Source organism: Myiozetetes cayanensis, unplaced genomic scaffold (genome assembly GCF_022539395.1).
Source record: "Myiozetetes cayanensis isolate MyiCay16 unplaced genomic scaffold, myiCay2020 scf12, whole genome shotgun sequence".
Classification (NCBI taxonomy): Eukaryota; Metazoa; Chordata; class Aves; order Passeriformes; family Tyrannidae; genus Myiozetetes; species Myiozetetes cayanensis.
Window position 1 is genome coordinate 23,844,797 of NW_026086826.1, and position 25,070 is coordinate 23,869,866.

The window sequence follows — 25,070 nt, forward strand, 5'->3', positions numbered from 1 at the left end:
CTCCAGCTCCCCGAGCTCCACGCTGAGCTGCTGGTTTTACATCATTTCCAGGCACTAGCTTGGCACTGCGGCCACTGACTATGCAACGCAGCAAGGAGAAAATAATAATAAAGGGCTCACATTAATTTTTGTGCAATAGCAAAAACCGCAATTAAAAAAAAAAATAAAAGCAACAAAGCAACTTTTTTTTTTTTTTAGACTAGTATTTTGGGTGTATTTTATGCCACTGCCACACCGTGGGAGGGAAGCAGCACCCCTGGTAGCAGGCCAGTAGCTCCCTAAAAAGCTCTCCTGTCTTGCAGGACACCCCACAGCTCCAGGGCTGCAGGCTTGCTCCTAAACACAACCTCCTCACCATACTCCCAGCCTGTCTGCTCTCCAGACCAACTGAGTCACGGTTAGGGTGAGCCATCACTGCCCACACAGATGCTGGTGACCCTCACCACTGCTACCAGAGAGGGGCTGCAGCACCAGCTGAGCCAGGGGTGCCCAGGGTGACAGGTAAGGGCACAGCTTCCTCCAGGCTGGCAGGGAGAGCAAGCAGGGAAGGGGGCAGAGCAGTGCCTGCTGCAGGGCTCTGTAGTGTGCCCCCCATGCTGCCCCAGATCAGCTGGCAGGGAGAAGCACAGGCTGCCCTAGGTGCACACCCGCACAAATGCCAGCCAACTCTGCTCCCCTCCCGGTACCTGGAATCAGTACCCAAATAACTTGGCAGCAGCCAGGGCTGCGCTGCTCTGCCCCAGGACCTAACGCAAAGGTGGTGGTCTGCAGAGCCGAAAGCCAAAGCCTCGGCCACACACAGCCCAGACAGCCAGTGGTGAGCCACGAGCAGGCACAGCGCCAGCCGGGACCCCCCGCGTGGCCCGGGCTTCCCAGGCACACTGCCTGGGAAACCGAGTGCTTGGCTGAGCCTAGGATGCCCGACAGCCACCTTAGCACTCACACCACTTGGTGCCTTCCCCTGGGGCAGAGGTTTGGGACCCATTCGCAGCCCTGCAAGGGAAAATCCCTCTCCAGGCAGCCAGGGGGCAGTGGGAGGAGCGACCAACCACACCAGGGGCTGTGATGGGACTCGGGATCAGGAGAGGAGCGGGCCAAGCTCCCATCCTTTTTCCCAAACAGGAGGGGAGGCAGCACAGCTGCTCTGTCTGGGGGCATCAGGACACCACACTTCCCAGCAATGTGCTGTGGAAGGAGCTGAAGAGCCCTCTCAGGAAAAGCAGAGGGCACACAGCACTGCTGGAGGGCTCCACACCAGGCTGGCTTCACCCTGAGCACTCTGGCAGCCCAAGGTACCTGCCTGTTCCTACCTGCTCGAGGCTTGCCACTGTCTGCAGGAATACAAGAGGGAAGGGCAACCCTCTGCTTCCTCCAGATATGCCCCAAACAAGCACTGCAAGCCAGAGGACCTGCCTGCAGCCACCCTGGGCAGCAATCCACACGGTATGATGCAGTCAGCTCTCTACTCCACGAGCAGAGCCTCTGTGGAAAGTCATCATCACTCAAACACCACCAGATGACAAACAGGAGGGACTCAAAAGTTTAATTGGGTGCTTCCAGTTGTGCAACATAGAAAGGATGACCAAAAGGAAGGACATGGGCAATGACAAGGGCCCTATTAAAAAAAAATAGTCATGTAGATTTAAGAAAAATAAAAATTCAAGATTAATCCCAGCCCCGTACCATAAAAAATCCTCTCTCTGCATGTACAATGACTACTACTATATACATGTTTAAAAATAAATGCCCACAGCCTGCAGTGCAAAGAGCAGCGCGCCACAGCTGTGCTTCATGGCAGGGGAATCCATAAAGTGTTTGGTTTTTAAATTAAAATATAAATAGAAGCATATAACGTGCTGAGAACCGAGAGGGTCACATTGTCCCCTGCACAGGGCTGGAGTGAGCAGGACCAGCCCCAACCAGTCACAGCTATAAACCTTCATGTGTCTGAGTTCCTGGAGGGACAGACAGCCCTGCTTGGGCACCCTGCTGCCATTACATCCCATTCTTCACCAGCTCGTGGATCCCATCTTCGTCAATAATCAGAGGTGCACGAAACTCTCGGTCCTTCACATACTTTTCCAGACCCTATGGGAAGACAAAGTGGCTCATTAGGAACACACCACATGTCATCTGCTCTGCTGACCCCCTGAGCTGCTCACAGGTGGCTCTGGTCCCCTCCTGGGCTAGCAGCTTGAGGGACACTATCTCAAAAAGCCCCACAGTGAATTCTAGTCACACTTCTGTGGCTTATCCCCTCACACGTGTGCCCTGCCAGCCCCTCCACCTGTCTAGTCCATCTGCAAGGACCTCTTCAGCTCTGGAGAGTTAGTACTCACTTCTCCTCCATAGGACACGAGGGGAGAAATTTCACACTGGATTGGCAGGTCGTTTGCATCCTTCAAACTGCAAAGAAAAAGTCAGGAGAGTTAGTTACATCCCACCAGGGGACACGGACAGGGCCCCAGATCTCGCTGATGCCAGGTGGGGGGTCAGACCCCACCAGCACAGAGCTGCCCTGGGTTAGTCAAGCCTTGCGTGCTCTCCACAGAGGTGTGAGTGAAAGTTCAGATACCAGCAGCGACTGAAAGAGAAGAGAGCTTTAGAGGTGGATTTCATGATGCCTTTTGTGCAACTACAGCACTGCCTGTGTCCCCAGCCCCGCTATTTTTGATGCTGCATGCAAACCAGTCACTCCTTCCTCCTCCTTGGGGTGATGACAAAAGCACTCACATAGCACCTTCCCGTTGGCTGGCTGTAACTGGTCTTTCTTTAAGCACTCTCCTGCTTAAAGCACGATCTGAGGATGCAGGGTAAGCCTGTCTGCTCGCTCAGAAATGCTCCCTGCAGCACTGTTTGCTCCTCCTGCCTTTGCCTCTTAGATCAACTGTTTCAGCTCCTTTGTTCTGCCTGTGAGCTGGCACTGGCGAGCAAAACATCAGAACCACACCAGTACTGCCCACTGCAGCAGCACTGCTGGGCAGGGGGCTACGTGGGGGCCCCAAGGCTGCTCCTGCTGCCACCAGCCTTTTTTGTAGGACCCCCTCCCAGATACTCCCCAGATCCAGCTGGTGTTTAAGTCAGGTTGGGAAGTGCAGCCATGTGGAGCTGACAAGGAGGCAGAGCAGCACCCCAGGGTGCCCCTTCCCAGCCACTCACTACGGCAGCCATGGCAGGATGTCGTTCATGACAGTGCTCCTTTCACCCTCACTCAGCCCCCATCCTGTCCCAGCTGTAAATAAAACTTGCCCATCCTAACCCAGCCCTCGTACTTGTGTTTGCCTTGGAGTTAGGTTCAAGATAATTGTTTAAAGAAAAAAAAATCTGACATCAACTGGCAATGATGGGTAAATGTAGGATAAGGTGTATCCTTCTTCCTACATTCTAGCTAGTGTGGTGGCCTAGTCATAAGCCTGAAAACACTTGGGAGTCTGGAACTGAAACAGAGATCCTAGGAATATCTCACCAGAAAGTTCTGGAAGATACAACTTCTGAAGTGGGAGAAGGTAACAAGCTTGCTTAGTCTGAGAGTCACTTACACTCACCAGCTCTAAGTCCCAGGCACCCCGCCTGCCCTGTGCCTACAGAACATGCTGCTGTTAACAGAAGTGTCAAAGCTCTCCCGTGTATTCCTGTAAACTGGCAAGCACTGAGCCAGGGGCTTTCCCTGGTGTCACAGTCTGGATGTACCAACTTCAAGAGCTGAAGTCACACAAGGCACAGCTGGCCGCTGCGCCGTGATTCACAGATGCTACATCAAAGCCCTCCTGACGTTAACTCAAGGCTTTCAGTCCCATTTCCATCTGCCTGGACGCCTGGTGGACACTGGGAGACAGCAGCCATCTCCAGCACTGGGACCGGCCGGGACCAGTCCAGCCTGCGCTGTGCCGTGGTGTGACTAACAGGGAGCGTCATCGAAGGGACGTGCCAGCGTGTTTCCCAACAGCATCCCGCCCGTGGGGTGTCCTCTGGGGGCCGCGGGCAGTCAGCACCAGGCTGCTGCTGCCCCTGCATCCATACCAGCAGCATAAGCCCCATCCAGTCATCCCTGCCAGCTGCCCCTGCGGAAAGGAGCCCAGGAGGGAGCACAGGTGCTGCCCACTGCCCGCCACCACGAGAAGCGGCATCCACAGGGACCAGCGGTGGGACGTGCCCCGCTCCCAGCATGCGGCCCAGAGGCCCCCAGCCCCGTTAGTCGCTGCAGGCGCCTGTCCCCGGCGCGCCCCCGCAGCCTGGCCTACAGCCCGTTAGTACCTAAGCGCAGCCCCGCCACCATGCACGCTGCACGGCATAGTTACTTGTCTTTGACATCTGCGGGCGTGGCAGCGGACCTTCCGTTTGGGACGCTACACGGGAATAGACAAGGGTTAGTGAGGCAGGGGAAAAACACAGCAGAACAAGTCTGGGCTTTGCCGATCTCCAGAGAAGGGCGGTGGGGAGGGCCCTGTGGTCAAGGGATGCCATGAGTCCAGCCTGGCTGCTGTACGGATCTGCTGGTGCGCTTGGGCTTTAGGGAGCCACCTCCTCCCTGCAGAGGCGACCTTGGCTGTGCAAGGGAGGCTGGCAGGATTTGGTTCGGAGGTGCTGAACCAAGAAGGAAATCTGCTGCTTAGTGAGCAACCGCTGCTCCTGTTGTCACCACTCAGCCCGCATCCAGCTCTGCCCCACGGATCATCCAGGAGAAAGGACCCATAGCTGGTCACTTCAGTGACACTTATCAGGAGCACTGGAATGCAGAAGGGCTGGGGACTGCCTCGTGCCTTATATCCAGCCCAAAAAAGGATGCAGGAGTGCCAGGAGCAGCAACTCACCGAGGGATAGCAGGGATGCGTGTGCCGTTTTCGTCCACAAAGTGCCCCCCTGCATTGAGAACCCAGCAGTGGTGCAGGGACATCAAGGCATGTCGGGCTGTGGTGGGGTTGTCCTTGCCATTCTGGCTGTCTGCGTTCTTCAGGGGAGAGAACTCGTCCTCACGCAGCACCTCGTACACCACAAACTTCCTTGGGGGGAAACAGAGGATGGGAGGGTCAGGTTTGGAAATCGTGGCTGCTTCATCACTTCTCCCCTGCCAGGGTGGCTGAGCTGGGGCCATGGCCCTCCCACAGCCCACACCCATGGGCTGTTTTTCACAGCCATGAAGGAGGGAAGGGAGGGCCTGGGCTGTAGAGTCAGCAGATGTTCTTCTGGCCCAGGAGCAGGGTTCAGCCAAGCAAGAAGCATGCAGCGCCTGTCCCTCCTGCTGCTCATGTCCCTGCTCATCTCCAAGCACAGCCTTCCACTGCTGCGGCAAAGCACAGGAGCTGGCATCTTATCCCAATGCCAGGGCATCACCAGTGGGCACAGCCCTGGCACCACCCCGGAGGCTCTCAGAGCTGCCCAAGGCAGAGCCAACAGCCTCTTCCTCATGGAGAGAAAAGGACATACTTGGAAAACTGGAAGATGTCAAAGACGAACTTTTCCATCTTAATCCCATTGGGCTTCTCGGGTTGGATTAACTGCCCTGTAGTGATGTCCACATGTGGGATCTTCTTCTCAGCTACGTGGTGCTGCAGCTGTGGTTCATAAGTGCTGCAACAGGCCAAGAAAGAGATGTCACTCGCCTGAGCAAGCCATGTCTCCATCTCAGACACTGCTGCAGCAGGAGAGCCTCCCTGAGGCACAGGCTGCTCATCCCCACGGCAGCCGGGAGAGGATGGCTCCACACGCCTGCACTCTGGAAGCAGCATCCAGCTCTGGCCAGGAGAAATCTTATCTCAAGGAAGAGACTGTGTGGAGAGGCAAGGGTCAGGCCACGCGTGCAGAGGCCAGACATCAGGGGCCTCATCCCAGCACGCCTGCAAACAGCTGGAGCTCAGCCGGCAGAAGGCAAGGCGCAGCCGACTCCACTTGGCACCAGCACTCCAGCAGCACCCTGGCAGGCCCTTACTTGACTACATCTTTCAGGAAGGCAGTGGTGAAGTAGTGATTGGCGATGTTGCCCGCGTTGAAGAGCAGCCGCCCGTCTGGGCCCCGTTTCTGGGCAGTGGCCAGGGAGATCTCGCTGTACTCCACAACCTGGTACACACCGTCCACTCGGCACACCACACCCACCGGCTCCGTGGGGTTGGTCTTCTCCACCACCTGCCCAAGGGAAGGACTGTCAGAGAAAGACACCCAGAGCCCACACAAATATACTCCTCCCTTGTACCCAGCATCCCCTGCCAAGGTTTTTTGCTGTGCTGGGATAGCACAGGGATAAGGATGCTGGAGCCCTCCCCTCTCAGATACTTCTAGCAGTGGGGACTAGAGGAAGATGATGGCAGAACTGGGTGACAGGGTGTCAGACACACCCAGAGGGTGCGGGCAGGATCTGGCACCAAGCCCACGTGCAGCTGGCAGAGGGCGTGGATATTTTTAGCCAGCTCACTGTGCACAACCAGGAGGTTGCTGGCTCAGCAGAGCCAGCCCCCTACACTTGACCTCCCTCCTCTTCCTTGTGTCGCACACACCCCCATCTGGGCACTGCTCCAGCGAATCCCTACCCATCACTGTCACCACGGTGGGGTGGCATGCAGGGACATAGGGCTTTCTCCTTTCTGCATGCTAGGGTTTATTTCCTCTTTCTCTCGTGCAAGCCAGGAGGAGGGATTGCTTTCCCTTTCTCAGTTTGCTCTCTGAAAGCCTCAGACCCAGTAAGTCCTCTTGCCTGTTTGCCAGAGCCAAGCCCAATGTAAACAAAAACAGCCTCTTTGGCTGTTAAGCCAGTCTTTAAGTAAAGCTTGGAGCATGCAATATCCTATTCACAAGATACAGGGCTGGGTTCAGTGTGTCAGCTGCACCCACTGTATCCTGGTCTGGTGGCCCAGGACATCACGGCTGGGGACAGCTGGCAGCCTAGGGCAAGGATCCTGTCCACCTATGCTACCCACAGCCACCTGGAGAACAGCTGCCAGGCATGAACCAGGGAGATCCACAGGACTCCCTGGGAACTAAGGGACCTCTGAGCCCTGGGCCTGTTCCTGTGCCAGGCAGGAGAGGAACAGCACCAGGCACGGCTCAGTGATGCCCCACATCCCCCACACTGCCAAGGGCAGGCAGAACTATCCAAGGGGCAGGTAGGACTCTGGCAGCATGTGCTACTTCACCAGTATGCTCCTGGTGCTTAGCTATCCCTCCTGAATGTGGCAAACCAGAAAACAAAGGATGAGGAGTAAGGGAATGAGCAGGACAAACCCCACTCAGCTCCAGGGAAGCAGTGCCTGCCCACCCCCAAAACCATACCTTAGCCCCACAGTCTGCTCCCTTCTCCAAGCAGAACCCAATGAACCTGGGGTCAGCCACCTTCACCAGGATGTTGTCCACGCAGTACACGTGGACACTCTGCACACCCCTCCGCTCCATGTCGTCCATGATGCCGTGTGCCCCCAGGGCCCGGTACAGGCCCCCGTTGCCATCTGCGAAGAGAACAAACCACTGGGGCTGCAGCAACACCCAGCAGTCCCATCACCCACCCACGCTCATCCTCCTTCCCCCTGGAGATAGTGTGGAGGGTCATCAGCCCAGCCATATCCCACCCTGGTCCTCCCTGCCAAGACAGACACCTCCCAGCCTGCATCACCCATGGGCCACGTCACACTGCAAGACTCCAGCTCCAAAAGCTTGTCCTCAGCACCACATCTCGCCTCTGTGCACCCCTCCCATCAGCTCCCACCACTAACCTGGTGCCATAGCAATCTTGCCCTTCTCCTCCAGCAGGATTTTCCCATCGAACCCCAGGGCAGGCAGCATGCCCTGCTGGAAGAAGATGACGTTTTCCTTCTTCAAGCCAAAATAACAATGCTTCTGGAAGAACTCCTTGGTGGACTCCATAGTGCGGCCACTTGTCATGATGTACCTGTCGCAGAGCAGGAGACACCCAGTGAACAGGGAGGAGAGGCAGGGTCTCACACCCCTCATCCCAAACGTAGGGAGCAGCCAGGACAGGCTTTTTCCCTCTCCATGTTTAGGAGGATCTGACCTGCTGTGGCCTCACCACTTTGGCAAGCCAGAGAAGAGCTTCACTCTTCCTTGTAAACATGTATCTCCAAACCCATAAAACACCCTGCACAGTGCAGGGGACACCTGCAGCAGCTTCTTCCTTGACACCAACCTCCTGCTCACAGCCCCACAGCTGCCCCTTGCTGCCTAGACCCCTGCTTTGCATGTTTGCTGTCCCATATGGGGACAGGACAGACCTTCCCGAGGGCCACGGGGCTGAGTCTGACAACGTGGGACCTGCCAGTGCCACTCGCCGAGCCTTGAACCACCAACTCCAGCGGGATATGCCCATAGCAATAGCGCCGGTGTCAAGAGGGGCTGTGCCAACCCATTGTTCCTGGGCTGCCAAAGGGCTCTGCATCAGCCCAGGGGTCGGGAAGGGGAACTGCACCAATTCAGGGGATCTCGGGCTGCTGACACCCACAGGGCTACACCAACCCACCGGGCATTGGCCCATCGGCGCCAATGGGATCGCGCCGACACCTCCCTGTTCTCCGGAGGCCACCCGAGGCCAGAGCTCACCAGGGGATGTGGCAGGGGGTGCCGTGCTGCTCCTCCGCCAGCTGCTGCAGCCGCCGCAGGCGCTGGGCCTGGAGGTGGAACAGGGTCTTGCGGGAGGGCAGCCCCACGTCGCACATGCCCTTGGGGTAGGGGACGCCGAGGCGGGTGCCCTGCCCGCCGGCCAGCAGCAGCGCGGCCACGCGGCTGCCCGCGATCTCCGCCAGCCCTGCGGGAGCACACACGCGTGGGGCCGGCGGCTCCGGCACCGCGCCGGGCCCCGCCGCCCCCGACACCTACCGCGGCTCTCCCAGCGCGGCACCAGCCCGCGGTCGCGGGTGGCGCTGCCCAGAACGTCCCGTGGCACCGGCTCCATCCGCGCGTCAAGCGCCGCCGCCGCCGCTTCGCCGCCGCCGCCGTCCCCGCGGGCGCGGCGGAAGAAGCGGTTGATCTCGGCCACGTCCATGCCGCTCAGCTCGGCCGCCAGCGCCCGGCGGGCCGCGCCGCCCAGCTCGGGCCAGAAGCGCAGCACGTGGCCCTGCCCGCCCGCCTCCAGCCGCTCCCGCAGCGCCTCCATCGTGCCCGTCCCCTCCATCGTGCCCGCCGCCTCCATCCCTCCCGCCGCCGCCGCGGGGCCGCCGCGCCCCCGCCGGCATTTTATAGCCCCACGCCGCCGCCGCGCCGCCAATGGCCGCGCCCCGCGCCACGTGGTGCCCGCCGCCCGCCCAATGGGCGCCGGGGCAGGGGGCGGGACGGCCCGACCCTCGCGCGGCGCCGCCGCCAATGGGAGCGGCCGCTGCGGGGGCGCGCGCCTGAGGCTGCCATGGCAACGCGCGCCACGTCAGCGCGCGGCCCCGGGCGGGCCGGAGGGGAGGGGCCCGTGAGGAAAAACCCCAAATCCACCCCAAAATCCGCAGGAGGGGTCTCGGCGGAGCAGGAGCCCCGCGGGGAACGGCCCCCTCAGCCAGCTGGGCCCGGAAACCTTGCCAGTCCAGGACCGATGAGACACCGTCCCCCGCGGCGGCTGCGGGACCTTGTGCAACCCTCAGCATCTCCCGGGGAGGCTCCTGAGTCACGGCGTGGTGTGTCCCCCGCATGACATCCCTGCGGAAGCCCTTACGCCAGAGCGAGCGAGGAACACACCCGTGAGCGGTGTCCGTAGGCGGTGCTGCCGCAGGCAGCCGAGCCCCCAGGGACCGGGAGGGGACACGGTGGGCTCCGGCCAGGCAGAGCTCACCCCGGCGCTCCCACCCGCCTTTGCAGCCCTGCTGGCGCACAGGGTGAGTAAGTTCCAACAGCCGAGCACAAATACCACCACCACCACGGCCAGGTCACAGCCCTGTCCCCCAGGACTGGCACAGGGTGACAGAGAACTTGCCCAGCTCCGTGTTTTTTCACCATCAGTGCCACAAGAACAGCACGCTGCACAACCACTTCCTACTGAAGCATCGTTTATTGATCACCTGTGTCAAGCACACATCTGCTCAGCAAGGGTGCGTGACAGGATACAACAGTTGACATCTAACTCGAAGGGAGGCACGTGGTTACAGGATCCGGCACAGCAGGAGGAAGCGTACTGAACCCTCTGGAAAGACAACCTGGGTGCAACACGGTGCCTAGGCTATGTTGTTAGGAGGCTGAAGACCAGTGAGAATAAAATTAGGAATACAGCTAAAATCAGAGCTGACTTGTGCTTTGGCCAGTGATTTGAACACCAGTTACCCTACGATTAAGGTAGGACTACGTAGGTCAGTGCAACACCAAGGGCTGTTGGGAGGGAGCAGCACAGACCAGGAAACCCAGCAAGCATCTGAGTGGGAAGCCTCAACACTTCTGCACCTCAGGCAGGCAGTAATCTGGAGACAAGGAAAGCCAGGCCCATCCAGGCACACGCCACGACAGATACCTTGGACTGAATCACCACGCACACTTCAGATACAATCTAGAGTTAAGAAACTCATAGGTTTTATCAGGGCTAAAACTCATGCCAAGCCACCACTAGGTTGCTGAGACACCAGAGTAAGCCTCATCTTGGGAGAAAAAGTCTTTGAAGACAGAGGGTGAGGATTAACAATAAAATGCTTCTAAATCTCCCTGTTCCCCACAGCCTGCCGAGGGGTGGATCCAGTGACAGGACAGAGATCAGCATCCTCAGCTCTTGCCGTGAGGAAAATGAAAAGCAGCTCTGGGGTTTTTGCCCAGCTCAGTGCTCAAGCCTGGTCGATGTACATCAGGAGGAAAAGACCTGGTAGCAGAAGTTTGCATCTGGAGGATTCATTTAGCTTCTATTAAAGCAGCTGAACAAAACTCCATCCAAACTCTGGTGGAGGAGCTCTACCATGCTGCAGGAACAGGCTGTAGCTCCTCTTTAAAGATTAATCCTGGCACAGCTCTTTCCTTGAAAATCCCAAAGCATAATTCTGACTGAAAAAGAGATATGCCTGAAAGATGACAGAGCAGCTCACAGTCCTAGAGAAATGCATGTGAGAACTTAAAACACCTTCAAGTTCTGCATCTGCACCTCAGCACCTCCCTGTCCTGGTACTGCTGTAGGTGACAGCACCCAGGGGAGCTCCCTGTGTCCCCACGTGGGCGGCACTCAGCAGGGCAGGAACTCTTGGGTCTGTTCCTGCCAGCTTAATGCTGCTGGTATGATGGCACTCAATATGTGTAAGTCTGGCCCAAAGTGCTTTGACTCCTGGCTCAGCCTGTCAGGGACAGCAACAACGCAGAGCTGAGGAGGTCAGTCAGTGCCTACCAATACTTTAAACACTGCTCTTCACATAGGAAAAACCCTCACCCAGTTAATCATTCAGTTCCTCCCAGACACTAAAAGGTGCTTCACTGCAAGGACAGTTAAATTAAAAGCAATGACTCACACACACCCCAAAGCTGGTTAACAGCTATGTACACCAAAGTAGCATCATTCCCAGAAAAATGCGATCAGCAAATCACACCTTAAAACTCATTGCGGCATTTTTTTTTCCCTGGCAAGCCCACCATCCCAAAGGCAACAGAAGAATTCAGAGATTGGTCCTTTCTGGGGGAGTTTGGGAAGGGCCAAAATAGACAGGACAACATACACCAGCACAGAGAGGAACTCAGACTCGTGAAGTGCTACAGACATCGGATCTTCTGACACACCACACACAGGGCAAAAAATCAAGAGGAACTTTTAAGTGCAGGATTCCAGCAAGTCCAGCATCAGCAAGACACAAACAGTAAACTGCAAGGTAATTCAGGTATTATTCCAGGGAAGGTCAGGGATGATTCAGGCAGCTGCCCACAAGTATTTCAGCTGGAGAAAAGAATTCAGGAGGGCTCTCCTCCTCACTAAAACTGGTACCAGGGTCACAAGCCACCACCAGCCACAAGCTGGTCACCCTCTAAGCAGGGCTGTTTCACCCTGTGCTTGTCGGGAGCAAAGCGCCCACCCTGCAGGGAGAGACTGCTGGGTTACGGGTTTGGACAACCCTGGGAAACAAGTCACTGCCAACCCCACACCAGCAGCTGTGCTGTGTCTGCCTGAGCACTGCAGCCACATGACCAGGGCGTGCTCTGGGGGGAGCAGCGATGCTGCTGGCCCAGTGCTTTTTCCCCAGAAGCACATGGCTGTTGTCCTGACAGTGGGAAAGACCTTCTCCTGGCCAGTCAAGTCTGATGACTGATTAAGCCCTTTCTGTACAGGATCTCAGATTGCCTCAGGCCCTTTGTGTAACCTATGAAGGACCAAAAGTGTCAGTGCTTCTAATCTACAAGTCTAATGGGTTAATGCGAAACCAAAACGCACACCACAGAAAAGCCAAGCGTGGGACCTACGACGGACAAATATTTGTTCTTGTAAGACTCGCAGGGCAGGAGTCCTGCTGAGACACAAAGAATACTGCGTGCTGTAGCACTCCTTTCCAAAAACATCACCTTAAGACGCTTATGTATTACAGATGATTTGGCATCAGAGCTAGGGAGCATCAGTGCCAGCACAAGGTATGTGCTAGAAAGATGACTCCACACAGCAGGGTTTTCACATCACCTCAGGCTACAAAAGTGCTTACAGGTTGTGTGGGGACTGAGGCTGCCACTGCTCTGACCAGGTATCCACCACCAGTCCCAGCCCACCCCAGGCATACAAGCAAGCTCAGCTCCCCACAGGCAATATCATCCATGCCTCATTGCCCCAGCACAGCATGATGTCTGTGCCAGGTCAGTTGGATGGCTCTGCTTGGCTCACGGTGACAGGGCAATCCCATAGGCTCAGCAGATCCGATTTCACAGCCTCCCTCTGCTCTACGTGATGAGAAGACTCCAATCCTCCTGATCTGCTTTAGAGAGGATGGTGGTTTTGCTTCTTTATTACAGGTATCAACAAAAAGCAGGGAAGCCTTCCTCCTCTTCTTCCTCCCCAGCACTAGAGTTATAGGAAGGCTTAACAGAGAAATCCTCTCCCTGGAGCCAAGTCCAGTGCTAAGGCCAAGACTTTGGCCTCGCTGCAAATGACTGAAAAGAGCTTGCCAAGGTCTGCCAGGCCTGCCGGGCCCCCTCCCACCGTCACCGCTCCTGCCATGCGAGCGCCCACCAGGGCAGAGCCTCGCGCCCCCTGCACACGAGCAAGCACAACACACACACAAGCACACGCTGAAAGCCATCCCGGCCTCCTCAGCACATCACAAAGCAGCAGTAAAGGTTCCAAAGCCCATTCAAGTCCTTCGCATCTCTCCTTCACAGACGACTCAAAAGCAGGGCTAGGAGGATCTTTTGCACATTCAACTGTAAAACATGTGAGGAAGAGGAGCAAGACAACTCTTCTGATTGTTGCTACTGCCTACAGCAAGTTTTGGTACAGATATCCTCTCTTATAGGCACTCAGTGGGTAAAACGTAGCCACAACAAACTTGCCATCAAAAATCTTTCCAGTCAGCATTTTTTGGGCAGCTTTGGAATCACCAGCATTTGCATATTCAACAAAGACCTGAAAGAGAGAGAGGAGAAACAGGACTTCCAGTGCAACATGCCACTCCCTCCCTCCCACCCTGCAGCTGGGAAAACCATTCCTGAACAAATTCTTCCCCTCCATCCTTGGCTGAGCACAGAGCATTGGAACTAAAGAGGAAAGAGCTGCATCTCTGAATTGGGATTTCATCTCCTGCTCCTCATTTGGTAAGGTGGGAGAAAGTATGATGATGCTCTACATCCTCAACATTTCCTTTCCCAACCATTAGCTTCGACACTCCCATCCCATATCCCAACTCCCCTGCTAAAGCTGTTTGGGCAACCTTACATAACTAGGAAGGAACCTGTGCTGTCCTTCAATATAGCCATCTATTTTTAGCACTGCCATCAGCCAACAGATTTCCAGGCACTGAGCAGCAGTCCTGCAGCACATGGAGTCTGTAGGAATACACGGCCTCTTCCCTCCATTCACTTACTTGGCCTTTACCAGGATTCTCCTTTGGAATAAGCAAGGAAACCACCGGTCCATATTTCTGACACTCCTCCCTTATGTCTTCCAGGATATCTGAGAAAGGAAAGAGTTGGTTGTCTTTCACTTTGCAAACTAGGACAAGCCAAGAAACAAATGAAGGCAAGATGAACACACCAAGAACGCTCAGTCAACACACAGCTTTTTCTTCCCAATTTAAAATAAACAAGCATGAAGTGCCACAGCAGAAGCTGGTGCTGCTTCATGGCCACATAATGAGATGGAAATGTCTGAACTGAGGCTCAGGAACAGAGACCTGCAGGCAGTGAACCTCCATGAACAGAGTTTGGAGCACACAAACAGTGCTTTTCCTTGCACACAAAGACTGGCCTTCCAGTAGCTAAAACATTTGGGATTTATGAGTGCCTGCTATGGCACTGGGAGGAGGGGAACTAAAGTAACTGCCACAAGCCCTTCTTTGTGTGAGCAGAACTCAGCCTTGAAACTTGTATTCCCAGAGCTCTCTAGCTTTTGCCACTCACATGGATTTGACAGCAAGCAGAAATGCAAATTCCACCAACATGCCTGGCCATCTACCACAGTTTAAGAACTCCAATGAGATATTTCAGTTCTCTGCTGAGATTTTCAATAAATTCATTAGCAATCTTCTAAGGTGTTTTACTGAGCTCCAGAGTCCTGTACATGTCCAGTGGAAGCTCAGAGCTACAAACACACAATGAAGTCTGCAGACATTTAAACAAAGAAGAAAACAAAAAAAAAATGGTTGTTTGGGTTTTTTAAATTTGGGATCCTTCAAGAACTTCCTACAATCTCTGCTTTCTCTCTCAGTCTCTTAGTCTGTTCTCTGTTGGTGCAGTTGACCCACTTGGTACCAAATCTCAGCTGAGCAGCTCTTTGTTTACTGTTCTTGAGCCTATTAATTGCTCACCTGCTTGCTCTCACATCCCCAGAGGCAAACAAAACAGTCTGTAAGACAACATTGCTTGCACCAACCTTCATATTCCTCTTCACACTGCAGAGAAGCATCACTTAGAACATTTAGCAGCCTCAGCACAGGTGTGGGGAGCATCACCAAATCTTCAATATGGGGAGCTGTTTGATATCCAGAGAATTAAAGAAAAGAAATCAAAGGAGCAAGAAAACAGGAGGTTGACTCAAAGTGCACTATGATACACAAGCACTTACAGCTCTTTGCAGTACAGTTTTGCTTCTCTGCTCCATTACCTGCATTTACAGTCTGTATTCTCTGTTTCCAGCTTACCTTCCCCTGTGCACTGAGAGACTCTTCCGATGGGTTCAGTGCACTCTGCAATTATTCTGAGGCCAGCACCTGAAATTGCTCTTTAAGTGAAGACTAGAGTTGTGTCTCCTTAGCTCAGCCTCAGAAATTGATGTGACCTCAAGAGCTATGCTTGTTGAACAAGCTACCTCATATACGTGGAGATGTGAGAAGATGAAAGAACTACTCTGCAACTTGCCTCTCCTGTTACTGCCGACAGACACGCTGAAAACAGGCTGGCCAGCTTCTGTAACTCCAATTCTTAAGTTACACTAAGGCACAGGCTTCAGATCTCCCTAGAATATCTCTCAGTTCTTCCCTGAACACCATGTAAACCTTCCCTCTTCAAAAACCAACTGCAATCCACTGCTTTGAAGACCACCACACAATCTTGCAACAGAAGTGGGGAAAACTACTTGGTTACTTAAAAATGCAGCGCTTTAGAATCAGGCACGGCCACAAGGTGGGTGAGCAGTGACCCTGTGAACAACTTCACAGGAGCAGACACAAAACCCTTTGGGCACTGGACATGTGGCACTTGGCTCTAGAGGACAAGAAGCCCAGAACAGTGTAGTATAGATACCCCTGTGGGAGCAGGAAACAGTCAAGGTGGAAAGGCTAATGGCAAAAATGGGGATATCCTCTATAAACTCAAAGCTGCAGGGACACTGTCACTTCTCCAAGAAAAAAAGCTTGATTTCACAGTTCCTGGACAGGACTGGCAGGCCACTCATGAATTTAAGACCTGGGAGCCCAACTTGCACTACTTAGAGAGTGTTAATGTGTTTATTTGTTTTGGCAGCTACAGCAGCTGAACACAATAGCGGTACCTCACAGCTCTCCCTCTTGACAGTGAGAAGTGACAGAAAAGGGAAATGGCTTCAGTTCTCCACTCTGAGCCTTCTAACCACGATTGCAAAGTGGGCTATTATTTCCCAGGAAATGCTTCTCCAAGGTAAGCACACAATGCATATGAGGGAGCTGACATCTTCGCTAGGCGCAGACAGAAGATGTTGATCTCACAGTCCAAGAAGAGATGCAAGGCGAGCACAGATGTTGAAAATCTCCTCCTGCCTGACACGGAAAAGCCCTTATGAAAAGCTTAGAGTATGAAAGGCCTTATCAATCTAGACGATGCCAGGAAGCACTCAGGACTGCCCTTTGAAGAAAAGTGCTGCCTTCAGATAACCAGGCACTTTTCAGCTCCAAGTGAACTTTGAGGACCATTCTTCCACAGGACTATTTGCAACTAAGAGACAGCAGATGAACTGGAGACTTGAAAGAACATGTGTCACCTTGGTCTTATATGCTGCCCCTTTTATTCACAGAATCATTTAGTTTGGAAAAGACCTTTAAGATCAAGTCCCACACAGCACCAAATGTCCCCAGTCCACCACCAAATGCGAGATCTACACGTCTTTTAAATACCTCTGGGAACAGGACTCCACCACTTCCCTGGACAGCGTGTTCCAGTGCTTGACAACCTTTTCAGTGAAGAAAATTTTCCTAATATCCAATTTAAACCTCCTGTGGTACAACTTGAGGCCATTTCTTCTTGTCCTGTCACTTGCTACCCAGGAGAAGAAACAGACTAAGGTAAATTTGTCCTTCATTTCCTATGTCTTTTTTCAGAGAGAGAGACAGACCAACACTTAGGATTCAGAGCCAGCTGGTATTCTTGTACCCAAGTGACAAATTAATTGCTTGCTATACTCTTCTGCTTTAGGAGGTACTTTCTACCCAGTCCCTCTGCTCCTCTTCAAATGCCAGGTGACACCAACCACACTGACAACACAGGGAAGAAGCTGATGAACTGGAATGTCAAGACTTGGCTGTAAATGACAAGGAAAGCCATTCTCAGCTGTCTTTGCTCTAAACAGAAAAGCTGTGTCCAAGTGAAAGGCAATGACAGATCATTTTCTGACTTGCTAGGAAAGCAACAGTAAATGGTTCTATATGCAGACAAGAATAAGCACAAGTTTGGCAAAGAAAAGAACCAGCAAAGAGAACTATGAAAAATGGAAGCTCTTATATAAACTCATAGCACTAACCACAGAAGCACCTTCTTCAGTACAGTTAGAGGTCTGTGTGTTTAAAACTAGACCAGAAAGCACTGCCAACACACTATTCCCTCTGCTCTAAAGCACTACTGCCTGCAAGGTTCAGCCATGGAAGGCACCTTTGATTAAAACAATCCCAGTTTCTGAGACACAAGTGAAGTCTTAAAACAGGATTGGGTTTTTTTCCTGATACACAGAAATATCAGTATCTATAAGAAGCAATTCTTAGTGACCTTTTCTGCAAGGTACAGCAAGGAGTTTAAGAAAAGCAGGGCCAGGATTCCAGGGGAAATCCTAGCCCAGCCAGAAGCTGGATGCCTGAAGCAGTAATTTATGCTGCAGAAAAGCTGGATGCAGAGCTCTTCACTGGTGTTCTTGAAAGAAGACAAGCTCTGGAGAATGCTACTGTGTTGCTTTTGGAACAGAAAACAGGGAGGGACAGGAGCCTAAACAGGGAGATCTCAGCCCACCTTTTGCTGACCACCTGCAACCCACATGGGAAGGTCCCAGGGAAACACCTCTATTTCACTAAATTGAAGGGACAGACGAAAGTGACAGTGACATCAGTCCGTGACCTGCCGCTCAGGCACTAGAACGGGCAGGCCAGTCACTGCAAAAAAGGTTCACACCTTAAAAACACAGGACTGTCTGACCCGTGCAGAGGCAGCAGCACATGCCACCACCAGCCACTGCCTTAGTCACTCACATTCCTGGCGATTTCTCAACTGGGAAACACTTGGCATAAGAAAACCCATCTACTCACCATAAATAGCAGTTCACTCTTCAAAAGCACGTCAATGGTCTCAATATTAGGTAAATATCTTGGTTATTTCTGTCCCCTCAGATGAATTCTGCCGCCAATACCCACTTAGTCAGAATTTAATGGGAGTCCAACCAGGGAATAGTGACAACTCACAGGGCTGCAGAGGCAGGGGAGCACTGAGAGCACAGGCAACACTGACCTGCCTGCTGCAGCACCACGGAGGGCTGGCAAGAGCCACAAAGGAGCAGCAATGAGGCCTGAACCAGAAACAACAGCGGAACTGCACTCTGTGCTGCTTCCAGCACGAGCTGAGAGACGCGAGCAGGATTGACACACACAGCTTACCAAAGGGAATGCTGAAGAACGGGCTGCACAAAGCCTTCTCAGCGGAGGCTCGCTTTCCTTGGTCACAATGAAGCATGCTGGAAGAGAAGACACACTTATGTTCTTGCGTGGGACATTCCTGCACAGACAAATTCCACTCAGTGGAAGGCAGTACAGGGGAATATCACATTTTCGGGGTGGTTATGGCACAAAGAGAAGAGTGAGAAGCACATCTTCCAACCCACAGCTGAAGCACACCAGAAGGATCCCATGAAAGCATTTTGGGTATTTGGTAGAGCAGGCTTTCCTTCCCGATGTCTCTCAGCACCAGAAAATGGAAGTTGCTCACTTACAAGTTCACAGGGAACACAGCATGTTCCAGCTTGACCTCCCCAGTTCATTCAGCCCACATCTCAGGCATGCACAAGTCTCATGAAAGTGATCATACTCCAAGGTGCTCCCACATCTTTCCACAAATGAGATTCAAAGCAGCTAATAGCCCATGGCTTGCCTGAGAAGATGCCCCACTCAGCTTTACCAGTGGCTCCCAATACTGTTTCTGCCCAGTTGTGTCCTCATTCACTCTGTAGCTTCAGAGCACAGTCACAGGACAGCAGAAACAATACCCTTAGCAGACTTCTCAGTAGAGTTTCACGAGTGCATTTGAATCCTGACAGCAGTGGAGAGCAGCACTTTCTGCTCCTCTCCCTCATTTCTGACAACACTCCCCCAAAGCAGCAAAGTCTTCAGTATTCTCCAAATATAACCTCTTGGCTGTAAGTGCAAAGCACTGAAACAGCAAATGATCAGCATCATGACTGATACTCTTTACGTTCTTACTCCAAACTGTGCCAAAATCAGAGGAACCAAAACATTATTATAATGCTTGCACTTGTTACCAGCACAGAGGGAGATTTAAAAAAAAAAAAAGAAAGTGTTAAGTGTGGGCTCTAAGTTGCCAAGTGCGAGGCTACAGAGCACATCTTTAAGCATCCATAAGCAAATATGATAAGATACCTTTTGATAAGGTCTCTGAGGTGATAAGCTGGAATGGCTGAATTAACCACCCCTTCACTGGCAAATATGCGATCAATGATGGCAGAACTGTTAGTCTGCAAAGAGAAAGAAACAGTGATTAGGGAGGTAAAAACCAGACCAAGTCTGCAATATCCCACCATTTTCCGGACTGGATGGCAGAGGGCTGTAGTACTGTGGGATTTTGTGAGACATCCCCAACTGCCCAAGCCTCACATGTTAAACTGGCAGGCTCACATCAAATTAAGCTTTTCCCATTTGCCTGTGCAAAAGCTGGAAATTTCCATATGCAGGAAAAAATTCCTGTGACTGTGGAGGTTATGATGCTGAAAGGATATTCTTACTAGGAAGTTATTTCATACAAAACAGAGGACAGGCTCACAACACAGAGCCTTCCTCTTGTTTTCTCAGGATACAGACTTACAAAAAAATCCCCAAATTAGAGCTAACATCAAACTAAAACCAGCAAATAATTCCTCTGTCACTGTGCTGCTGAACTAGCTGAAAAACATCAGCCACTGATTTTTTTCTTCCTCCTGTGCCACAACGACAGCCAGGACAACAGGCTCCAAACACAGACTCCTGGAACCCTCATCTTTCAGTAACCTGAGCACAGTCAGTATTCAGACATGCCAGTCCCACAGGGCAGGTGTGTCTTTAAGGCTCTGGAACCTTAATCCTCAAGGCAATAGGATTAGAGAAACGTCCTGGTAACACTATCTACTTGCCAGGTGCTACCTCACAAATCCAGGTTATGAACAGGAAGAAGGAAGACTTGTTTGGTACAAGCAAGAATGCTCTCAGCAGCTCCCTCTCACTCACCTTCCATTCCTGAGATTGGACTGTGTGTTTCAGTTTCATTCCTGAGAACATTTCCAGTAAAACAATTCCCAGACTCCACAGATCCACAGCAGAGGTACATTCTGTCTCACTCTGGAGCCCTGCCTGCGCCAGGCAGTTCTGCAGTTCTGCCTCTGGAGCCCGATACCCGTCTGTTTGAATATATTTCACATCCTACAGGAGACCAAACACACAGAGAAAGTTCATTTTCCAGAATCACGTTCTCCACTCTATCCCTAAATCAATTCATACCTATCCTTCCAAACAGGGCCCCAAAATACTACTGCTAAATTGACAGAGAGCACTGTTACAGCCTCGTGCAAGGCAGGGAGTTCACCTCCCTATACTGCTGTGCTGGGGAAAAAACAAGACTGTCTGGAAGAGAAAACATCTCCCAGCAAAACAGCAGGCATCCCACTAACATCTGCCCTCTCTGAAAGACAGCACTGCCGGGAGGAAGAGGCTGGATGCCACTGCAGACTGGCCCTTCAGCCTCTCCCAAGCACAGAAGACGCTAGAAATTTCAGGGTAAGGGTTGAACACCCACACTGTGCTGCCACGTCGGCTGCGTGAGAGCACAAACAGCCCTGTCTGAGCAGTGAGGATCAGTAACTGCTGCCATCATTCAAGTGCTGATGTTCTCTGGAACAGAACGTTAAAAGAACGAAGCAGGAACCTAATGCTCAGACAAGGAAATTATCAAAGGCACTTCCCACACACCTCTTCATTCTCCCCCTCACGGCCTCAAGTGCTGCAGCAATCAATACCTGCCCAGCTGCCGTGGCTGGCACAGCAAAAGAAAATGCCCACTTAACTGCCTGCTTCTAAAAAAACCTGGAAATTACAGAACCACACAGGTGGTGGCTGGAGGGGCTGCTCTGAAGGCTCCAGTCCAGCCTCCTGCTCCCAGGCAATACCTGGTCAGTCAGCTGTGGCTTTGTCCAGCCAAATGTAGAGAGACAAACTTCAATGCTGCTCCTTTTTAACATGGGAGGGCTTGTTTTACACTCAAAGAATAACAGAAGAATACGCAAGTCTACTTCCTGGATAAGGCACAGGATTGGGAATTCCTACCAGGATAATACAGTCAAACCAAGATTATCTGGTTCTTTGACTGAAAATACAGTTTACAGAAGACATTTTCCAGGAACAGAGCTCAAAAGTGGCTTATGAACTTTAAAAAAAAAAAAGATACACAAACCACTCATCAGTGTCCCTCCTCCTATCAGCAAGGAGCAGAACCTCCAGCATGGCAATAGCAGCAATTTGGCAGCCCCACCAAACAACGTTCAGAGATAAAGAAAACACCATGGTCAGTGGCACCAGGGAAAAGATTGAAATGGAATGTCAGTCCTACAACCTAAAGCATTTTGAGAGCTGCAAGTGGTTGAGACCTTTCTGTATGTACAGCCATTCTCTGTTAAAACAGTAATGGCAGAAAACTTGGTGTAAGGATAAGCTTGGTAGGACTGTTGTAAATAAAAGTAGCACGGTCTTTGACTCAGATAAGGAAGTCATGCACGTAGACTGCTGCCCAAGGCAGGGGTGGGAGGAGACACTGATACCTGGTGCACATGCAAAGCAGGGTCAGACAGTTCACCCCACACAGCCAGTGTGTTTGTGAGAAAGGGTAAAGGAAACTCAGCCCAAAGAAAGCAGATTGGAAGGAACCATGGAAGCAAATAAAACATTTGATCACCTATTATGAGGTAACTCACACAGCAAGCAGTAAAACAGAGACCTGAATTAAATAAAAATATGTGGATCAGACACAGGACACCAGGAGCATGTATTTTGCTGATAAACAGCAACAGATTACCAGCACAAACTCAGCCAAGAACGTGGGAGAACTGAAGACAACACGAAGGAGTTACGAAGTCCAAACATTAAAAACAGCTCCTGTACCAAAGAATTCAGAGACAGGTCACCCACACAACCCTGTGATATTCACAATCAGTGAGCTGTACTGTTAATACCAGGTAAACCGGAAAAAAAAAGTCTAATAATTTAAAACCTCTAAAAGAGAAGTGTGCATGGAATGGGGACAAGCCAGGGCAAAGTTTGAACAAAAAAATTAGAGCTCACTTACTGGACTTACCATCCATCACCCAATGATCAAAGACAAATGTTCTATCTATGAGGCTACCTGATGGAAAAGCTTTACTGAGAGAGGGAGGGCTGAAAGGAAGCTCTATCAAGCCCATAGCAGAACTTCCCGAGGCTCTCTGCTTCCACGAGAAGCCATGGAAGAGAATAAAATGGACAAGAGCAAACTTAGAAAACTCATTATCACCAAAACAAAAAAGTGACAGCAAGAAGAGAGAGAGCGAAAGCTCAGAAAATTAGAGAAGCAGAGTAGAACAGAGATTGGTCATGTCAGTAAAGAACAGACACTGCCCACCCACAACCATGGGCTTAAAAGAAACATCCAGACTTCCTCAAAAAGGGAAGCTGCTGAAGATACAGTAAAGACAAGCACAAGGACACTGCCAGAGATAACACAGTTGACTGGAGAAGCTGATGGTGAAGTCTGGACTCCTACTACCCATGATAAGGGATGATAAAAGCAAATTCTGCATTTCTGGGTGCTCCCACTCGTCTGACCACGCAAAAACTAGCAAACTTCCCAGGAAGCTGAGACACCACTTTTCTCAGTACATCATCAACTCTGGAATTTGCAGCACAAAGGCTGAGCCATCAACAGAAACCAGAGACATGCAAGGAGATGGGAACATGAGCTTCTGTTTCTGGGGCCAGACAACATTTTAGCCTTTTCCAGGAAACCCTCAGCAGCAGCTCAGCTACTCTGATCAGGCCACGTCAAGTCCTATACTCATGACCTAAAAGCATCACAGAGCCACACAACACAGAGCCATCTGCCTCAAGAGTAGCACATGCCAAACCTGATTCCCCTCTTTGAAGCTAAGTCCAAAGTCAATGAGCTTAAAGCACTCCTCCTCTGCGCTCCACAGGATGTTGCGTGGCTTGAGGTCTGCGTGCACGTAGCCTTTGTGGTGCAGGAACGCCAGGGCTTCCAGAACGTCTCGGGCGCAGTGCTGGATCATCCACATGGAGCAGCCCTGGTTGCTGGAGTGCAGCAGCAGCTCGGACACACTGATGTCCAGCAGCTCCAGCAGCAGGCAGCGAGACGGGCCGTTGGCAGAGTAGTGGTTGGTGAACACGCCGTACAGCGTCACTGCAGCGAGACACAGCGACAGGCATCGGTCACCCCCTCGCACCGCTCCACACCACCACAGCTGCAGGAGGCAGCCCAGCTGTTTTGTAACGGGTGATTTCAGAGGGATGGACAATCAGGATGGACAATTGCTTGAAGGAAGCAGCAAGGGAAAACCAGCCCTGTCACCTCTGCAGGCTTCGGAGGACAGGCTGGTCTCACAGCACCCCACCAGGCTTTGCTAAAGAGACAGGACTGGGTGCTCCTGCTCAGGACAATGTGGGATGTAGATAAGCGGGCTCCCAGTGGGCAAATTGGATGTAGCACCACTCTTTTTCAGACAATCTCTTTCCTGTGACAAATCTTGCACAGTGGGAACCCAAGCTCTGTCTGGGTGTCCAGACACATTACGGCATTAAGAAACATTTCATATCAACAAAATATAGCGTCAGTGGTGCGTCCAGCAGCCACCTCCAACACACGGGCTTTCTCCCTTCTCAAGCTCATTCCCACCTGTGGATTCAGCCCAGGAGCTCCAGCCCAGACCAGGCAGGCCAGCAGGCACACATTGTCCCACTGCTGCCCCATGCCTCTTGCCAGAGCAGCTCTGGCACCCTGCCCAAAGGAGGACTCAGGCGTGCCCTGCCTTCCGTGACCTTCTCTGCCCACCCAAAAGGTGATGCCTGTCTCTCCTGCCCACCCTGGGGACATCCCCTGCAGACCCCCTGTCCAGATAAGGGGTGGGGTACCAGGAGCACCCACCACAGCAAGGCTGCTTTGGGGCGCCCAGGCTGAGGGCCCTCACACCGTGCCCAACCAGGGCTGCCAACCCAAGGAGCACAATGCCCTGCCAGTGCGGGTGGGCTTGGGGGCGAGGATGCCCGTATTCCCAAAGGAGCTGGGGGTTCCTCTCCCTGGCTGGGAGGGTTGGCTCGGAGACACCAGTTAGCCCTGGGCGGGGAGAGGTGGGGGCCATAGGGACCGAGAGTGCCCGCGAGGGTCCCCGAGAAGAGGAAGAGGCCTCTGGGGATCCGAGGGAGGATCGGGGGGTGCCCGGCCTGCGGGGCGGGGGATGCCGGGGCTGGGGGCTTTGGGGTGCCGGGGCTGGGGTGCCGGGGCGTGGGGGTTTGGGGTGCCCGGGGTTGGGTGCCGGGGTCGCGGTGCTGTTACCGATGTTGCGGTGCCCGCGGAGCTGCTCGAGCGCGGCGCGCTCCTTGCGGAACCCGTACTCGGCGCAGTCGGCGGCGGGCGGGCGGGCCCCGGGGCGGCGAGCGGGGCCGGGCCGCGGCCCCGGGGGCGGCACGAACTCCTTGACGGCGCCGGGGGGGGCCCGCGGGTCCCCGCAGCAGCGCACCCGGTACACCGAGGCCGAGGAGCCGCTGCCCAGTGGCGCCTGCACCTCCCACAGCCGGCCCAGCGCCTCCAGCAGCGGCGGCGCCGCGCCCCACGCGCACCCCGACATGGCTCCGCGCCGCTTCACATCGCCCTCCCGCCGCCGCCGCCCCGCCGCTGCCCCGCCGGCCGCCCCGGCCCCGGCGCCAGCCCCGGCCCCGGCCGCGCTCCGGCCGCCATGGCACCGGAAACCGGGCGGTACCGCCCGCGGCACCGCCCCCCGCGGGGCGGGGAGCGGAGGAAGGGGGACA

At 53.3% G+C, this 25,070-nt stretch overlaps 2 protein-coding genes across 3 annotated transcripts; both read right to left on the reverse strand.

The window, feature by feature from the left end:
- Positions 1–1,517: 1,517 nt before the first annotated feature.
- Positions 1,518–9,133, reverse strand: UAP1 (UDP-N-acetylglucosamine pyrophosphorylase 1). 2 transcript variants are annotated; one of them, XM_050306705.1, is made up of 10 exons: positions 8,815–9,133; positions 8,539–8,743; positions 7,698–7,873; positions 7,261–7,433; positions 5,927–6,120; positions 5,425–5,568; positions 4,812–5,000; positions 4,299–4,346; positions 2,340–2,406; positions 1,518–2,088 (listed from the first exon to the last, which is right to left on the reverse strand). In XM_050306705.1, the coding sequence occupies exons 1-10, from the start codon at positions 9,125–9,127 to the stop codon at positions 1,996–1,998; spliced, it is 1,602 nt and encodes a 533-aa protein (XP_050162662.1). In that variant the 5' UTR covers positions 9,128–9,133; the 3' UTR covers positions 1,518–1,995. The 2 variants fall into 2 exon arrangements, with proteins under 2 accessions (XP_050162662.1, XP_050162663.1); XM_050306706.1 differs by lacking the exon at positions 4,299–4,346 and having other exon boundaries at positions 8,815–9,131.
- Positions 9,134–9,948: 815 nt separating this feature from the next.
- UHMK1 (U2AF homology motif kinase 1) lies at positions 9,949–24,904 on the reverse strand. The gene is made up of 8 exons (XM_050306707.1): positions 24,598–24,904; positions 23,156–23,448; positions 20,235–20,426; positions 19,395–19,489; positions 18,399–18,475; positions 14,945–15,043; positions 13,938–14,026; positions 9,949–13,480 (listed from the first exon to the last, which is right to left on the reverse strand). Exons 1-8 carry the CDS (start codon positions 24,887–24,889, stop codon positions 13,334–13,336), a joined length of 1,284 nt encoding a protein of 427 aa, XP_050162664.1. The 5' UTR covers positions 24,890–24,904; the 3' UTR covers positions 9,949–13,333.
- Between the last annotated feature and the right edge of the window lie 166 nt (positions 24,905–25,070).